The sequence below is a fragment of the Tachypleus tridentatus genome, chromosome 8 (genome assembly GCF_004210375.1).
Source record: "Tachypleus tridentatus isolate NWPU-2018 chromosome 8, ASM421037v1, whole genome shotgun sequence".
NCBI classification, from domain to species: Eukaryota; Metazoa; Arthropoda; class Merostomata; order Xiphosura; family Limulidae; genus Tachypleus; species Tachypleus tridentatus.
Window position 1 is genome coordinate 75,665,350 of NC_134832.1, and position 15,943 is coordinate 75,681,292.

Here is a 15,943-nt window from a genome sequence, read left to right on the forward strand (position 1 = left end):
AAACAAACAACTATTTAGAAATCAATTGAAGTGCATGTCGTTTGTTTTTGTCGAATTTATCGCCAACAAGTCACAGGAACCTACTGTAGAAGAATTCTTAACTCAATACACCCAAATATTTTCATTACTACGTATATATACTGCTAAAAAGTAGTTGTAGATAGTAGATAGCTGCATATACTTTTCAGACCAACATCGCAAAAATGTCAACAATAAGTAATGGCTGCTGCAGCACCTACTGATTTAAAATAGTAGAGCTTGAGCTGGATCTCACTTCACACATCAGCTTGCACCTAAAGTTATAGTAACTAACCTGGAAAATTATATACTAGGTTTCACATAGTATGTTTTCATAATAATGCATCAGCATGAGTTTAAGTTTTCAAAGAATACTGTGGCCTGGCATGGCGAAGCGTGTTAAGGCGTGCGACTCGTAATCTGAGGGTCGCGGGTTCATATTCCGTTCGCGCCAAACATGCTCGCCTTTTCAGCCGTGGGGGCGTTATAATGTTATGGTCAATCCCACTATTCGTTGATAAAAGAGTAGCCCAAGAGTTGGCAGTGGGTGGTGATAACTAGCTGCCTTCCCTCTAGTCTCACACTGCTAAATTAGGGACGGCTAGCACAGATAGCCCTCGAGTAGCTTTGTGCGAAAATTCCAAAACAAACAAACATTCAAAGAATACTGGAGCAACCAACTCCTTGACCTTACTCTGTGTCAGGCACTCCATGTTCAAGTATTCTTTAGGCAGTTATTTTTTTCTAGAGAATGAGGAAAAACTAGACTATAAGTGCAGATCGTATAATAAAATAATTGCATGGGCGAAAGAAATAATAAAATGCAAACTAGAAAATAAAATAATGGTGAAAAATCGTCAGATTGAAATAATTTTATTGGTAAAACACGAAAACAACGCTTCGGGCAGCAGTTCCTCATCGGGTTTCTAGTGAGAATGAAACTTAATAGAAGAGCTAGTGTGAAAGAGAAAAAGAATAAATGACAGATAGTTCTAAGGCTCGAGAACAGATTTCTAAGCTATAGCTAAGAGAACTAACATACAAAGATTAAAATATAATTAATTGTTTGGTATAAAACGTATAAATACAGTAAATTGTAGTAAATAAACGATATCAAAAAGTAGGACGTGAACACAGGCAACAATGTAAAGAAATGAATTCAATAAGTCTTTGAAGGAACACTGCGTCGGGTAATATTGTTCAAAGGTTTACAACAATGAAAGGTCTTCGAACTCAACAGGGGTGATGAAGAACTGTGAAAAGAAATTAATATTGCAGTGACTAAAGTGAACGGGCTAAAAAGAAAAACAAACTAAGTACGTTGAACAAAAAAGTAATGTAAGTCTTGTAACTGGAAGAATTATTGGCACATACGGTTGACTAGCTGCTGGCTGCAATTCCTGTAGTCTATTAGTTTCAAAGTAAGGACAACAAATGTCTTTTAAGTAGCTTAGCACAAGTATACAAAATAAATAATTGACACAGAGAAGCCTAACTGACAGTTGTTTTATTGGACACGTATTGTCTGTTTTCTTTAAACAATGAACAGAGTGAACAATATGATTTAAACATTGGTATCCTAGGAATACATTTACTACAGACATTATCAATCAGTTTTTGCCTGTGCAACAGGAGCCAATAGTTTTGCAATAAAATCCACATTGAGTCCAAGAACAGTGGACTGTGTGCATATTATTCACTCTGATGTGCAAATGGTATTCCTTGTGTAGTAGGGACACATTCAAGTACGTTGTTATTCTTATCTATTGTGAAAAAAACAACAACTGATACATAATATATCGCGTTTTATCTCTTTAAAAATAAGTGGCACTAATTCAAACAGTAATCTGTACTAATGGTAGTCTGTACGTTTGGACGTGTAACTTCCAGCTGAAATGCTTATCATCAAAGTAACTCAAGAAGGGATGTTGTAGTCTAACTGTGTTGCTGGAGTCGTTGTGCTATGTTGGAGAATGAATATGTAACTTCTAGAGCAACTAAAGCGTCTACTTGAAGATCGTGCAAAAACCTGAACTCAACACAGAAGTTTGAACTAAGAAGTTTAATTATGTGTTATGGTACCAGCCACACATCATCACATAGTTACAGGTTATATGTGTTAAATAAAACAAGTGCCACATAGACTGCCTTGTGTTAATTACTTGTTTTTGTATACTTGTGCAAAGCTACTCAAGGGCTATCTACATTAACTGTTCTTAATTTGAAACTGATATGGTAGAATACATGCAACTAGCCAATAATATGGATCATTAACTATTGGAATAATATTTTTACAGATGCAAGACATGAATGATAGATACGTAGTTCTGCATGCTAACCGCTGGGTCATGCTCAGTCAACTTTCTTGGACCACTAGGTATATATCCAGCGCTGAAATCGAGTGAATGTTAAAGGACAGGATAATACAACCTTCAGTGAGTATCTGATTATCTCTAGTGATGACTGTCAAAAAGAAGGTCCTTAGACGTGAAACTGCTGTGCATAAATGAATTTCTGGATGCAATGGAAAGTGATTATTGGTTAAGCTCAGTAGACCTAAATCCTCGATATTAGTAAATTGAGTTGAACGACGAAAGCAGAGCTAAGACTGCTTTCGAGACTGGAAAAGACTTTATTAATTCCATATTTGGCCATTTGGTGAATGTATTACCTTTGCAACTTTTGAGCAGTTTGTAATGCACACACTGATAGGACTGGAATGGAATCAATACATCATTTATGTGCATGGTATTATTATATTATGTTTCATTTTTAAGTTACATGTGAAACCCAGAGAATGGAGAAGCACATCAATAATGCAGGCTTGAAAATAAAACCACTGACGTGCGCGATCATGTGTTTGGAAGTGTAGTTTCTTGGTCATATAATTAATGTAAACAAGGTATTCAATGACTCTGCGAATATTTTTTCACACCCCATGGGGAGATGATTTTTGCAACTACTTATGTGAACTGTTCAATTTAAAAATTGGTAATCTCTGATTACGTGAACCTGAAAGCTGTAAACATGCAGTTACAGAGTAATCTTGTTGCCACGATACTTGCATGTATACTTAGGCCTACTGACTGATACTTACGAATTATCACTTAGATCGAAAAGCTTAGAAGCACGCCTATGTTAAAGATGTACATTTCGGCTACTGAAAAAGCCTACATAGAGGCCTAATTATGTAATTCGATTGGTAAGAACACGAGAATCACAAGAACAAATACACAATTTGTAGGTCTGTGATGCAATAAAACAATTCAACAAACCAAACTGTAGGGGAGGATGATAGTATGCACCATACCCCCCACCTAAAATGAAGGGGGGATGTATACCCCCATCCCCCCAGGATCTACGCCCCTGCTTCAAACAAATAAGAAGCTCACATTTTTCTAGGTTTTGTAATCTATTATCAACGGTTTGTGGCCATTTTTTCTAAGATAGTCGCACTATTATTCGCCACACTTATGGACACTTTCATTTCAAATCAGGTGTGAAAAAAAATTAAATTATTTTTACCTGCCATATGTTGCTCTCAACGTCAAGACGAATTTTTAACCGGTCACTGACATGCAGACCTAAGATAGATTCAAAATGGTATTTATACACGCGTCTAATTTAAAATCTGTAATGGATTAATTGAGAAGAATGTAGAAACAAAATTGTAACCTAATATGATATTTATCTCTAGTATTAGACGTACTATATTCCTGTTGTTACTGATCTTTAAACGATTTAACTTCAGAAATAAAAATAAATAAAATACTATGTATCTCTTGTCTTATGCATTAAAATGTTTTAGAATGTTTCATTTGTGTGAAACATGCGACAAGGAGTTTATCAGTCGTGTTTATTTAGAAAAGTACCGGTAAGTAAGCAACATAAAATGGGTTGACAGACAAAACATTTGTTTTGAATTTCGCGCAAAGCTACTCGAGGTGCTATCTGTGCTAGCCGTCCCTAATTTAGCAGTGTAAGATTAGAAGGAGGCAGCTAGTCATCACCACCTACTGCCACCTCTTGAGCTACTCTTTTACCAACGAATAGTGGGATTGATCGTCACATTATAACACCCCCACGGCTGAAAGGGCGAGCATGTTTGGTGCGGCCGGGATATAGACAAAGCAATATTAGCAATCTTGTTCAGGTAGAGTAGTTTATGAAACTTATACGACTTTGATTTTAGACAGTTTAACAAAATAGCAAAAAACAGTAAACATAAACTTAATGACTGCCTTTCGAATCCACAAGAAACCATGTTTCGTTTTATAAGTTTGCAGTAATCAGCTTTTAGTTATAAAGCAACAAATAAGGATATTTCTATACTCAAACACAAAGCTTGTGAGGTTTTCACGATGTCACTGACTTTTACCAGGAATTCTATTTTTTATTTTAGTAATCGAAAATATTTATACATGATGTCAAACCCAAGATTATTAAAGCACAATATGGCACTTACTTATAATATTAATTATTAACTTACTCCGATCAGATATTATGATTTTATTTGTATTACTTTTATTTTATCATAATTTTTTTGTGAAGTGATATTCAATCAGCATTGTTGGTGTGTTTTATTAACAGATTATATTAACATAGAGAGAAACTGACAAATGTCGCAATAAGAAAATTTTTGTTTTTTCTATCTCAAACAAAAGTAATACGCTAGTTTGTTTGTATGTTCTACGTTAGAATATTACATTTTTTAGTTTTGTAAGTACTAAAGCCATATCAGTTTCCTAGTTTTGTTAACTAATTTCACGTACAAAAAAAAGTTTAGAAATTATGTGAGCTGATCTTTCGCAATGAATATTTCGAACCTACATCCTATTTTTGTCATAAATTGAAAAAAGGTGTCAAATTTATACAGAAGTTTTTTTTAAGGAAAGTTCAATTTTATTATATAACTTAAGCTGATTTACACCACTGTAAACTGTTAATATCTCAAAAACTGTTTTCAAAATTTTTGCTTCATTAAGAATATTACGAACTGATGTGAAATTTATTACATTTAAATATAGTGAAATTATTTTAATTTTTTATTTCTAAATATAAGATGAAAAAGAGAAATTAAGCGTTAAACGCAGAAATCATACTTTAATAAATAAAAATATATACTATATTCAAATAGAAAAGTAAAAAAAAAACAGCAAATGAGTTTGTTTTCTAAATTTCGCGCAAACCCTGCTGAAAATTGTTTTGGAATTTCGCACAAAGCTACTCGAGGGCTATCTGCGCTAGCCGTCCCTAATTTTGCAGTGTAAAACTAGAGGGAAGGCAGCTAGCCACCCACCGCTAACTCTTGGGCCACATCTTTTACCAACGAATAGTGGGATTGACCGTCATATAATAACGCCCCAACGGCTAAAAGGGGCGAGCATGTTGTGCGCAACGGGGATGCGGCCCGCGCCCCTCAGATTAAGAATCGCACACCTTAACCCACGTGGCCATGCTTGGCCTCGTAAATGAGAATAAACTATCAGAGAAGTACAGTTTAGTACAAGATAACAAAATAAGAAACATTAGAATTTTACCTAATATGTCCCAAAGTATTTTATAAAATAAAGTAACTTTGGTTTTAAATCATTCATAATTTTGCTTTTACAAAATACATAATCATTTTCGAGAAGGTTCTACAAATAATTTACTGTTTATGTGAAATGTACTTAATGTTATTAAGGCTATAAAGAAGATTGTTTAGTCTCAAAAAACATCCGAAAAGAATGAGTAAGATAATTATATGCATTTTAATATATATCTTTTATTTTATAGGTCACGTGAAAACTAAGAGTTCATTTTACATGTAAAACTTTTAAAAACATTATTAATGCATCAATACAAAATCTTCAACATCAACATAATTCTTATGTAAGATTTTCTGCTTGCTTAAAATTTCATATATGTACACACATTCACACATAGAGAGAGCGAAATAAGATAAAACTATTACATTGCTCAGACGTTTTCTCATGCACTTTTTGTTTGTTATTTCAGTTATCAACTAGTAATATAGCGTGTTGGAATTTAGTAAAAATAAATTAAATCAATCTTTCAGGGAAAATTCAGGAAAAGTTTTTCTTATAAATAGTGAACACTAAACCAGATACCTGCAAAAAACAAGCTTACATCACTTCAAATTAATTAACATGCTTTCGAGTGCGTATGATTAGGGTTTAATGTACAGCAGATAGTATAAGCAAAGCATACAGTCTGTGAAATTTAAATGTGATGTCTCATTAACATCATCATTAGTTTTGTTGCCTGGTGGGAATCTAGACAGACAAATATTATATAATTCTACAACTAACTAAATAAAAAATAACAACATAGGTATATAGCATGTTGGATAGCTATAAGAATGAATATTGCAGAACCAAACAACTTACTGATAATGTCAATAAACAACTTTACAAGAAATAACGTCTCTTCAAAACAAAATAACTACATAACGATTATATTATTTAAAATATAAAAATACAAACAAATTTCTTTTAAAAATACACATGAAGTTGCATAAGGTAAAACATAGCCAAAACGTTAAGCGTTTTGGGAATATTAGTCAGAATAAACGACAAAAAACGGCTTTGATATTGAATTACCAACAAAACTAGTCATCCAATGAGATATCGGATAAAAAGAAACTTTAAGAGATATTTCATGTTTGTTTTGACATAAATATTACATTTAGTTTAATGGAAGATCATAAGAACACTATTCCAGGTCTTGTGGTGAGACTGGCAGTTTTGGAACCTTCGTCACTTTCAAATATGTCTTTACTGTTTTGTTGATGGTACTAAGGGGTGTACCCAGTTTCATTGTAACAACTTGGATCGGAGGTGCTCTATAGAAAATATAGCCGTCAGTTTGAGGAAGAAGGCCTTGCTCAGATTTGAGTTTGGGTACGTTTCAGAGCTTTTGTGTTGTCCTAACTGCTCTACTGTTCGAGCTGTTCTGCTTCTTTGCAGAACAGTGAACACTTTCTTCTGTGAAATTTTGTATCATGTGGTTCTACATCATTTCATAATATTGTCTCTATACGAATACTCTTCTTAGAAAGAGATGTAATCTTCTATTTATAAGTTTAGCCATTGCTGCAATGCATTGTCGAATAGTCGAAACTTGGTTGTGAATCAAATATACAGTGGCTAAGTGAGTTATTTTTGTTGTCATAGTCCGTCTCTGCTTTAATGTATAGAAGTTCCACAGAAAGTGATTGAATGTGAGGACTTATAGATCCAAATAAAAGATATACAGAACGTTCTAGATAATAACAAAAAAAAGAAATATAATAATTTTTCCATAAAACTTATCTCGAGCAACTGAATAAAAATGAAATATTATAACGCTAATAAAACCAATTCTATGAAGCGAAGACAGCTCACCAAAGGAAATGTCTTTTAGGTAATATATATATATATACATGAAAACTGGCATACACGAGTTGTAAGCGTTTTATTGATCATTGTTTGTTTAAATGACCTGGTAAAATCAGGTAGATGCTGGACCTCTACCCCTCTCCTTGACTGTTGGTTTGGTTTTTGAGGGTCGTGCATGAATTTCACATTAATTCTTCAGTAGAATTCAACTTAAACCCATTTTACACCATGAAACCACTACGTGCATGTTACAATAGTTCGTTCGTACACGCTAGTGACCCTTTTTAGATCATATCCATGAAAGTAGTACATACATTTTTTCATGTTTTCTGGTATATGATTATCTGAAACAAAATGAAATATAAAAAGTAATCTACTCTGAGAATGTGCCCGACACTTTAATTCTAGCTTTTGTGTTGCCTGGAAAGTTGGAGAGCCAGCGAATAATAAATACCTCGCGGTAGTTTCATTTATGACATTTGATATTTTAATCCATTGTGCCATACAGTGTCGAATGCTTTCGCAAGATTGAGAAAGTAAGCAATAGTGTATTTGCTTCAGTTAAAACTATTTATTATGGTTTCTGTGAATCCAGAAGGTCTGTGGATTGCCTTTTTTTTTTGCCTAAATCCGTTTTGTATGTCTAATAATTTAGTTGTTAGTTCGAAATAAGCGAAAAGTCTTGAACGTGCGATTTTTCTAGTAGTTTTCCAGTACAGCCGGTTAGGCTGATTGGTCTGTAGCTTTCTAGTTAAATTGCTGGGTTTCATTCTTTCAGAAAAACTAAAACGTCTGTTAGCTTCCAAGCAGTTAGTATGTAACCTCAATGTAGGGATAGATTAAATATATCAGCTAAATGATCGTACAGTTTCTGTTTTGATAAGTGTATGTTGTATTTTGTTATGTCGTATACACAAAGAGAACGAAATCAAACGAACGCTCGTCACATGTACTTCGAGTATTATACATAAGTAATATGTTTAGTGCCGTTACCCAGATATACAGCTTCAATCTGCACAGTTATCAAAATGAGCTTTCACAGGAAAAGCTTATAAACGTCTATTCGTAAACTACAACAACGCGTGAAGAAGTGAAAGTTACAAGTTTGGTATATATATATATATATATATATATATATTTATGCTAACCTAAACTATTTCTTTGTCTCTGAATAGTACATACGATTTTTAGGGTTTTGATTTTTCGTACATAATACAGTAGTAAGGTCAATGACGTCTATACCTGTACTTTAGCAATTGGCTAAAGTATTGAGCGAACACTTATGAAAATAAAGTCACGTTTTTATGTACTATATCACGCACTGGACCAAGTGGAAGGCCGTTACATAGGTTTCTCGCCCGCTGCTAGTACAGCGGTAAGTCTACGGATTTACAACGCTAAAATTAGGGGCTCGATTCCCCTCGGTGGGCTCAACAGATAGTCCGCTGTGACTTTGCTATAACACACACATAGGTTTCTTATTGAAAGTCACAAAACTTTGTAGCCAATTGGAAACTACCTTGAAATTTAAGTAATATTTCTGAAAGTTTGATACATTTTTCCTACAGTTTAACAGTGAAACAGCTAGCTTTTTGAAACAGTTAATTTTGTTTTAAGTATAAGATTACATTTTGAGACATTAATATTCATTAGAAATTTATTATGAGAAAACAACTTTGTCGACGAAACCACAGAATCCTATAAATAAGCAGAACATTTAACCATTAATAAAAAGCAACTAATAAAAAATTAGTTGAAGTATTTGGAAATTCACACTATAGTCTAGTGGAGTATTTTGACATTCACATTATGGTATAGCGTTACAGTTAGCCTTCAAAACGTTCACACAGCAATAAATTCATTTGACGGTAATTCAGTTTAATGATGAACAATAGGACAACAGCAGTGTCTGTATTTAATAGTTTACCATATTCAATATAACTTGTTGAAGATGGAAAATAAATATTCCGCAACGTCCCAGAACTGTTACTGAGCATAAACGTATCAAATGTTTCGTGATGTCAAGAAAATCCACTGGTAGAACAAATTATATATGTAAAAACGGCTGCCTCTACATAGTATCAAATGTTTGTTGTCGCCGCCGTCGTTCTGTTGTTCATTATTTCACAAAGCATCTCCGAAGAAAGTGGAAAATTAATAACTTCTGATTAACGTTGTAAGTCGTTGTCACATTGTTGATAAAAAAACAACAACAAAACCTTGTTGGAAGTAAGTTTTATGGTTTGTAAAGTTCATGAAGTATAAATGAGTGTAGGCTATTGATACTATTATACTTGAATAATATTCATATTAGAGAAAAATATTTATTAATTTTTTCATAATAAAGGTTTGGGATAAATTCTGGTCTCAAGACTCTGAAGTAAGTTAATATGCTAGAAATATTTATATTTTTTTAACTATGAGGTATTGAATATTTTCAGTACACCATTACTTAACTAATTTAAATTGTACAGTAATATGAGCTCTCCTTCCCTGTGTGTGTTTGTAATAAGAATTATCTGTTAATTTCTTAACAACACAGGACTACTTGGCTGTACATAAACAAATGTCTTTTGTTAGATAACAAAGTAAAGTGTAATGTGAATAGTGAAATCTTCAAAAGAGAGATAATAATAATTTAATAATGTAATAATTCATAATAATCCAAACAGAATCCACTGGTGAAAATAGTTGCCTAAGACTGTTTTCGGGTTCGTCAAATGTTTGGCTAAAGATTTAATATAAACTGTTGACAAGAAGTCAGGTTAATTTAAAACATGAGTCAAAAGATATAAGGGTAAACAAACTTTTCTCAACAATAAAGTAAGATGGCTTGTCTGTTAACAAATAAATTTCTTTTGAGGGTATCAAACAAAGCATAATACTTGAAAAAAATATGAATGGTAAATGAATACAATAATACCAAATTGTAGGCATACTTCCTTAGTGCAACTAACATATTCTACATAAGAAAACACATTTTAAAATTGTACTCTACATAGAAAGCACATATATCTTCTAACGGTAAATCACTTTTCGAACGCGGTGTCATCTCAAGATACCGCCCGCAGTCGAACAACCCAGAGGGTTTACTAGGTGTTTAAAAGATGCCAATATGACACATTACTTCATGTAGGAAGTGAAATAAGGTAATGTTGCATTAATGTAATAGAATAAAACATTAGCGATTTTAATATCTCGCTTTCTCATTATAAAATATTGCTACACTTATAGTGGAGCCCAAAGCTATTCATCTCTACGTAATAAACAAGTATTCATTACAGTAGATACACTTATTTTTGTCAAGGTGTGTCTTCATGGACAATAAATTCAGAGTTGATATAACTCTCCGATGGTTACAAAGTCAACACAATCATAGAATTACTTTTACTAAAAGGTAAGTGAGGGACTTACATCCATGTTCTGGAGAAGGGTAGAAACCTATAGCTATACGTAAATATGACATTCTTATCTTACAAAATACGGTTTGGGTTTTATACTACTCAAAACATATAAACACAAAGCAATACAGCTCGTATAATAATTTAAATAAGAAAGAAGTAGCCAAGAAATGATACTACTTTGTAAGATCCTTTGCTTTAAAGGATTTCACAGAATAGCAGGCTATCCTGCGCCATGGTCTGAAGGCTCACTTGAGCGTCCATGGGCAGCAGTTCCACAGTTAACGGTTCCCCACGCTCCCTACGACAAGACGGGCAATCACAGACTGGACGTTCATCCACGGATTCCAGTTCCTCTTCTGGGTAAGCCGTGTATGCGCTGCCTTTGGTACCAGTCTCTCTGATAGCCAGAGAACTTTCTCGCCGCAGTTTAGCCTCTTGATACTCACGTGCTCTGCACGAGACTGTTTGGCTCACTGGTTTACCACATTTAGGGCATATTCCTGAAGAATTTGACTTCTCTTCACGTTTATGGCTCGACTTAACCCGCGGAAAGAATCGAAACCTCTAAACAGTAAAGGAGAAATTCTCTTAGAAACAATTATATAACAAAACAATTATTAGTTTCTAACCTTATTCAGTTGTGAATAAGCAGTTTTTCGTGAGTTTAATATTACTACCATACTATAACTCTGGTTATTATTCGAAATACAGTTGTTACATTAAAAGTTTAATATGATATATATATTTAAGCTTTTACGAAAAACTAGTACAACACCTCACGATGGAAACTCTTTAATTTAGAGCTGATCTTTTAACATTTAACAAGAAATATAAACATGTAAAATAAACTAGTATAACAGCTCATAATGGAAGCTATTTATTTTGTAACTGAGATTTTAATATTTAAAATGGTACATAAACTTGTAAAAGCTAGTGTAACAGCTCATGATGGCAAATCTTTAATTTGAAGGTGGTATATTTCCTTCTCCACTGAAACGTTTCTCAAGGGTTAGCAAATTGTCTGATATTTATTAAGTTAAAGTTTTAAATATCTTAATGGTGTTGAAAAACTAATGTAAATACAATTAATTCGTTTCGTTTTAATATAAGAACTTACAACCAGTTTTAAGGAATCGTACTAAAATATTTAAACTATGTAATGAGAAGAAGTTATAAAAACCTTTAGTTAGAGAATTTTATGCTCTCGTTAGTGATTTACGTGTAAAATTGTCGAGAAAAAAGTATAATACCTTCTTTGTTTCCTTCACTTCAGCCTTTTCAAACACACAAACACAAAAATCAATCTTCTTATTGTGATCCTGGCTCATGATGAACCTGAATATTAAACAAACAACCAAACATTATTTCATTAACTCCTATTCTATTTTCGAAAAGTAAATGTTGTTTTAGTGCTGGTTAACTCTCTAGGATTCGAGATTTCAGATTCTCACAAATGGCGCCCTAGTGAGATTTGATATTTTCCACTATAAGTGTACAATTTTTAAATATTGTTTTGCCTTCATTTGCACGGATGTGTACATTAAAATAATGAGCACGTCTTCACATTCAGTAAGTTATAGCTAGGTTTCTATTAATTATTGCCACAAGCTCTTCTAGAATAAGCCAATGCATTTTATTTCATATAATGTGCTCAAGCACTGAAGTATAGAATAATGTGTTATCATATTTTTTTTTAAATAATTTGGAATGTAACTAAGATTTTGGTTAGGCCAGCTTTATGGAACTCGTTTTTCAAACGTTTTTAGAACACGTTTCAAAATCTTTCTTTCATCAAAACATCAGAGCAAATCTCTATCGAATTTAGTAAGTTTTAATGTATGCAGTTCTCAATAACATAACAGCTGATAATTATTTATTAGCTAATAATTATTGAAAAATGTCTTTTGCTCTACCTAAGCTTAGAGTTTAATTGCAACTGACCACATTTTGAAATATATCAAACACCAAACAGAACGGTGTTTTATACGGTGAATTACGATTTTATTTATAAAAACAAATCCACAGATTTTTGGATCACGTTCTCATATGCTACACTAAAGCAGGTCCTTGTCCCACCAAATATGCTAACCTTCTCAGCCGTGTGGGCGTTCTCTTTTTCTTTGTGGGTATTTGGGTGTATTTATTTCTTAAATACCCAGGAAAGTCAGGTGCACAAGACCTCTTCCTCTATCCTTAGCTTTCACGTCGGCTACTAGTAAGAATTTGTTGTTGTAGTGCTTTTGGGCTAGAGTATCCCACAGTACTCCGACCCTTATCAGGGCGATATCCATGTATTGTCTTGATTTGCCTTTTTTCCCCCTTTATCCCATTTTATTTTTTCAGTTCTATTCCATTTTTTATATATATTTCTATTTGTTTTTTTCGCTTATATATATATATTTTCCCTTTTCCCATATATATTTATCGGTTTGTTTTTGTTTTTTTTAATTTCGCACAAAGCTGCTTGAGGGCTATCTGTGCTAGCCGTTCCTAATTTAGCAGTGTGAGACTAGAGGGAAGGCAGCTAGTCATCACCTCCCACCGCCAACTCTTGGGCTATTCTTTTACCAACTAATAGTGTGATTGACCGTAACATCATAACGCCCCCACAGCTGAAAGGGCGAGCATGTTTGGCGCGACGGGGATGCGAACCCGCGACCCTCAGATTACGAGTCGCACGCCTTAACACGCTTGGCCTATATGTATCAGAAGAATAAAATAAAATAAAAAGAAAGGAAAGAAAAGGAAAAATAAACAAAAAGCATTATAAAAAATGAAATAAAATAAAACTACTCTTAAGTGTCTAGTGCACGGTGGCCAGCTTGATTTATATTCCTTAAATATATATTTACAGGAGAGAGGTACTTAGGACTATGTTCATCATGTACGTAGTGTCTGTCGAGATCACACAATAAATCATTTTTATGCCAATTCTTATTAAGATAGTTTAGTGTTATGCAAGAGTCTTTCAGATATTGTTTCTATCTTTGCATACTTGTGTGTGAATGTGGATGAAGTGCTACATGGTACTTTATAGGCTGAAGTTAAGATTGAATTTTGTATTTTTTGTAGTTTCTGTAATTGTTTTTGTGTTATGTTTATCTAGGCAGGAGATGCGTATGCTATTATAGGTCTGATGTAAATTTTGTAGATTTTTATTATATTATCAGTTGATATTTTTACCTGAAAGACGTCTTGCGTAATTTGCTCTTTTCCAGATTCTAGTCAGGATATTGTTAGTATTCTGTATCCACGTTAATTTGGTGTCATAAATTAATCCTAAAAATTTAGCAGAAGTAGCGGTCAGTAAAAGTGATCCATTCATGTATAACTGTGGTGGATCTTTTTTTAGTTTATTTAATCTGCTGAATAATATTACTTGGGTTTTCGGAATATTTATTTTTATTCTATATTTCTAGCACTGTTCATGTAAACTATTCGGGACTGTCGGGGGCACTTTTTCAGACTGCTACATCGTCAGCAAATTGTGATGCAAAACTTAAGTTTAGGTCCGGCAGTGGTATATCCGTGGGGGCGTTAAAATGTGATGGTTAGTTTGTTTGGAATTAAGCACTAAACTACACAATGGGCTATCGGTGCTCTGCCTACCCGGTTTTAAACTGTTTGAATGGAATGGGGGGGGGGGAGATAGGAATGTGACGGTTAACCCCACTGTTTGTGGGCAAAAGAGTAGCTCAAGAGTTGGCGGTCGGTAGTGATAAATAGATTTGCGCAAAATTCAAACCAAACCAAATCAAACTAAAGCAGGTATTCTGGCCTGTATATATAGGATACACACCCATCTTTCAGTATAGCATTAGATGCTCAAATTCATTACTTACGAAAATTAAATTTAAGTATTCATTTACTCTTATATAATGCGATTCTTATAATGTGTATTCTGCAATATTTCAGGAATACTGGAATGCAGGAACAAGAAACACATTACAGTATATTTTATTAGTATCAATAAACATAAGTTACCATTCTATTCGAAGAATCACAAGCCGAACACATTGATAAAGAGTAGAATTAAGAAATAAATATTCGTATTTTCAATTAGTTAGAAGACTGTGCTACATTCTGTCTCGTAGTAAATACTTAGTATAGTAATCATTTTCTGCTATGTTGCAAGCGGTACCAATTTCACTGATGTTTTAATTACGAACTTAAAGCGGCAACTTAAATTTTGACTCATTTTGAGTAATTAAGCCTAACTGAGCGAAAGTTATACTAATACCTAAAAAATGTAATAAAACAAATTACTGTATGTTTGGAGATTTTATTAGAATGTGAAACAAAGATCAATAACTTATATTGTATTAAACTGTAACTTCATTTATATATCTTGTTGTGTAACACAGAAAAATAACACCATGTTGTGTATGAACCAACGAGGCCCGGCATGGCCAAGCGCGTAAGGCGTGTGACTCGTAATCCGAGGGTCGCGAGTTCGAGCCCGCGTCGCGCTAAACATGCTCGCCCTTCCAGCCGTGGGGGCGTATAACGTGACGGTCAATCCCACTATTCGTTGGTAAAAGAGTAGTCCAAGAGTTGGCGGTGGGTGGTGATGACTAGCTGCCTTCCCTCTAGTCTTACACTGCTAAATTAGGGACGGCTACCACAGATAGCCCTCGAGTAGCTTTGTGCGAAATTCCCAAACAAACAAAAATGAACCAACGAAAAACTTGTTTCAGACCTCCTATAATTAAAACAAACATAACAGTTATATTATACAATTAGCCATGCTCCTGCTCGTTAATTTTACATTTTTGGGTGTTGTGTTTTGTTATTTATCTTATAGGAAAACGACATTGGCCTATCTGTTTCTCACAATAGGAAATCGAACTTCCTCAGATTAGCATTACAAATCCAAAGACTTACCGCTGCTCCACCTGAATATCATTATTTCTTTTTTTAGGTGGTCTCTAACAAGTGCTAAAGTTTACTGAATAGCGTAGCTAATGGGTTTTTTTTCCTAGTGCGACTTAAGTTAGTAAGTAAAATGTATTTTATTTTCAGCTATCAAAGTACATGTGACTACACAAATATGAAACACAAAATAATTAGTTTTATCATAAAGTAGAAAATTTGTGGGTTATTTTTACTTACTAAGATTATACTTGTTTTTTGTATATG

General features: G+C 33.7%; 1 protein-coding gene across 1 annotated transcript in view; it reads right to left on the reverse strand.

Annotated features, from left to right (window-relative positions):
- Positions 1-5,807: 5,807 nt before the first annotated feature.
- LOC143222706 (uncharacterized) overlaps positions 5,808-15,943 on the reverse strand; it is a 51,759-nt gene continuing 41,623 nt past the window's right edge. Inside the window, exons 2-3 of the mRNA XM_076449569.1 lie at positions 12,055-12,139; positions 5,808-11,368 (exon numbers count right to left, since the gene is read on the reverse strand). Of these exons, the coding sequence (XP_076305684.1) occupies positions 11,000-11,368; positions 12,055-12,132 (447 nt within the window). The 5' untranslated portion in view covers positions 12,133-12,139 and the 3' untranslated portion in view covers positions 5,808-10,999. The remainder of the gene's footprint in view (positions 11,369-12,054; positions 12,140-15,943) is intronic.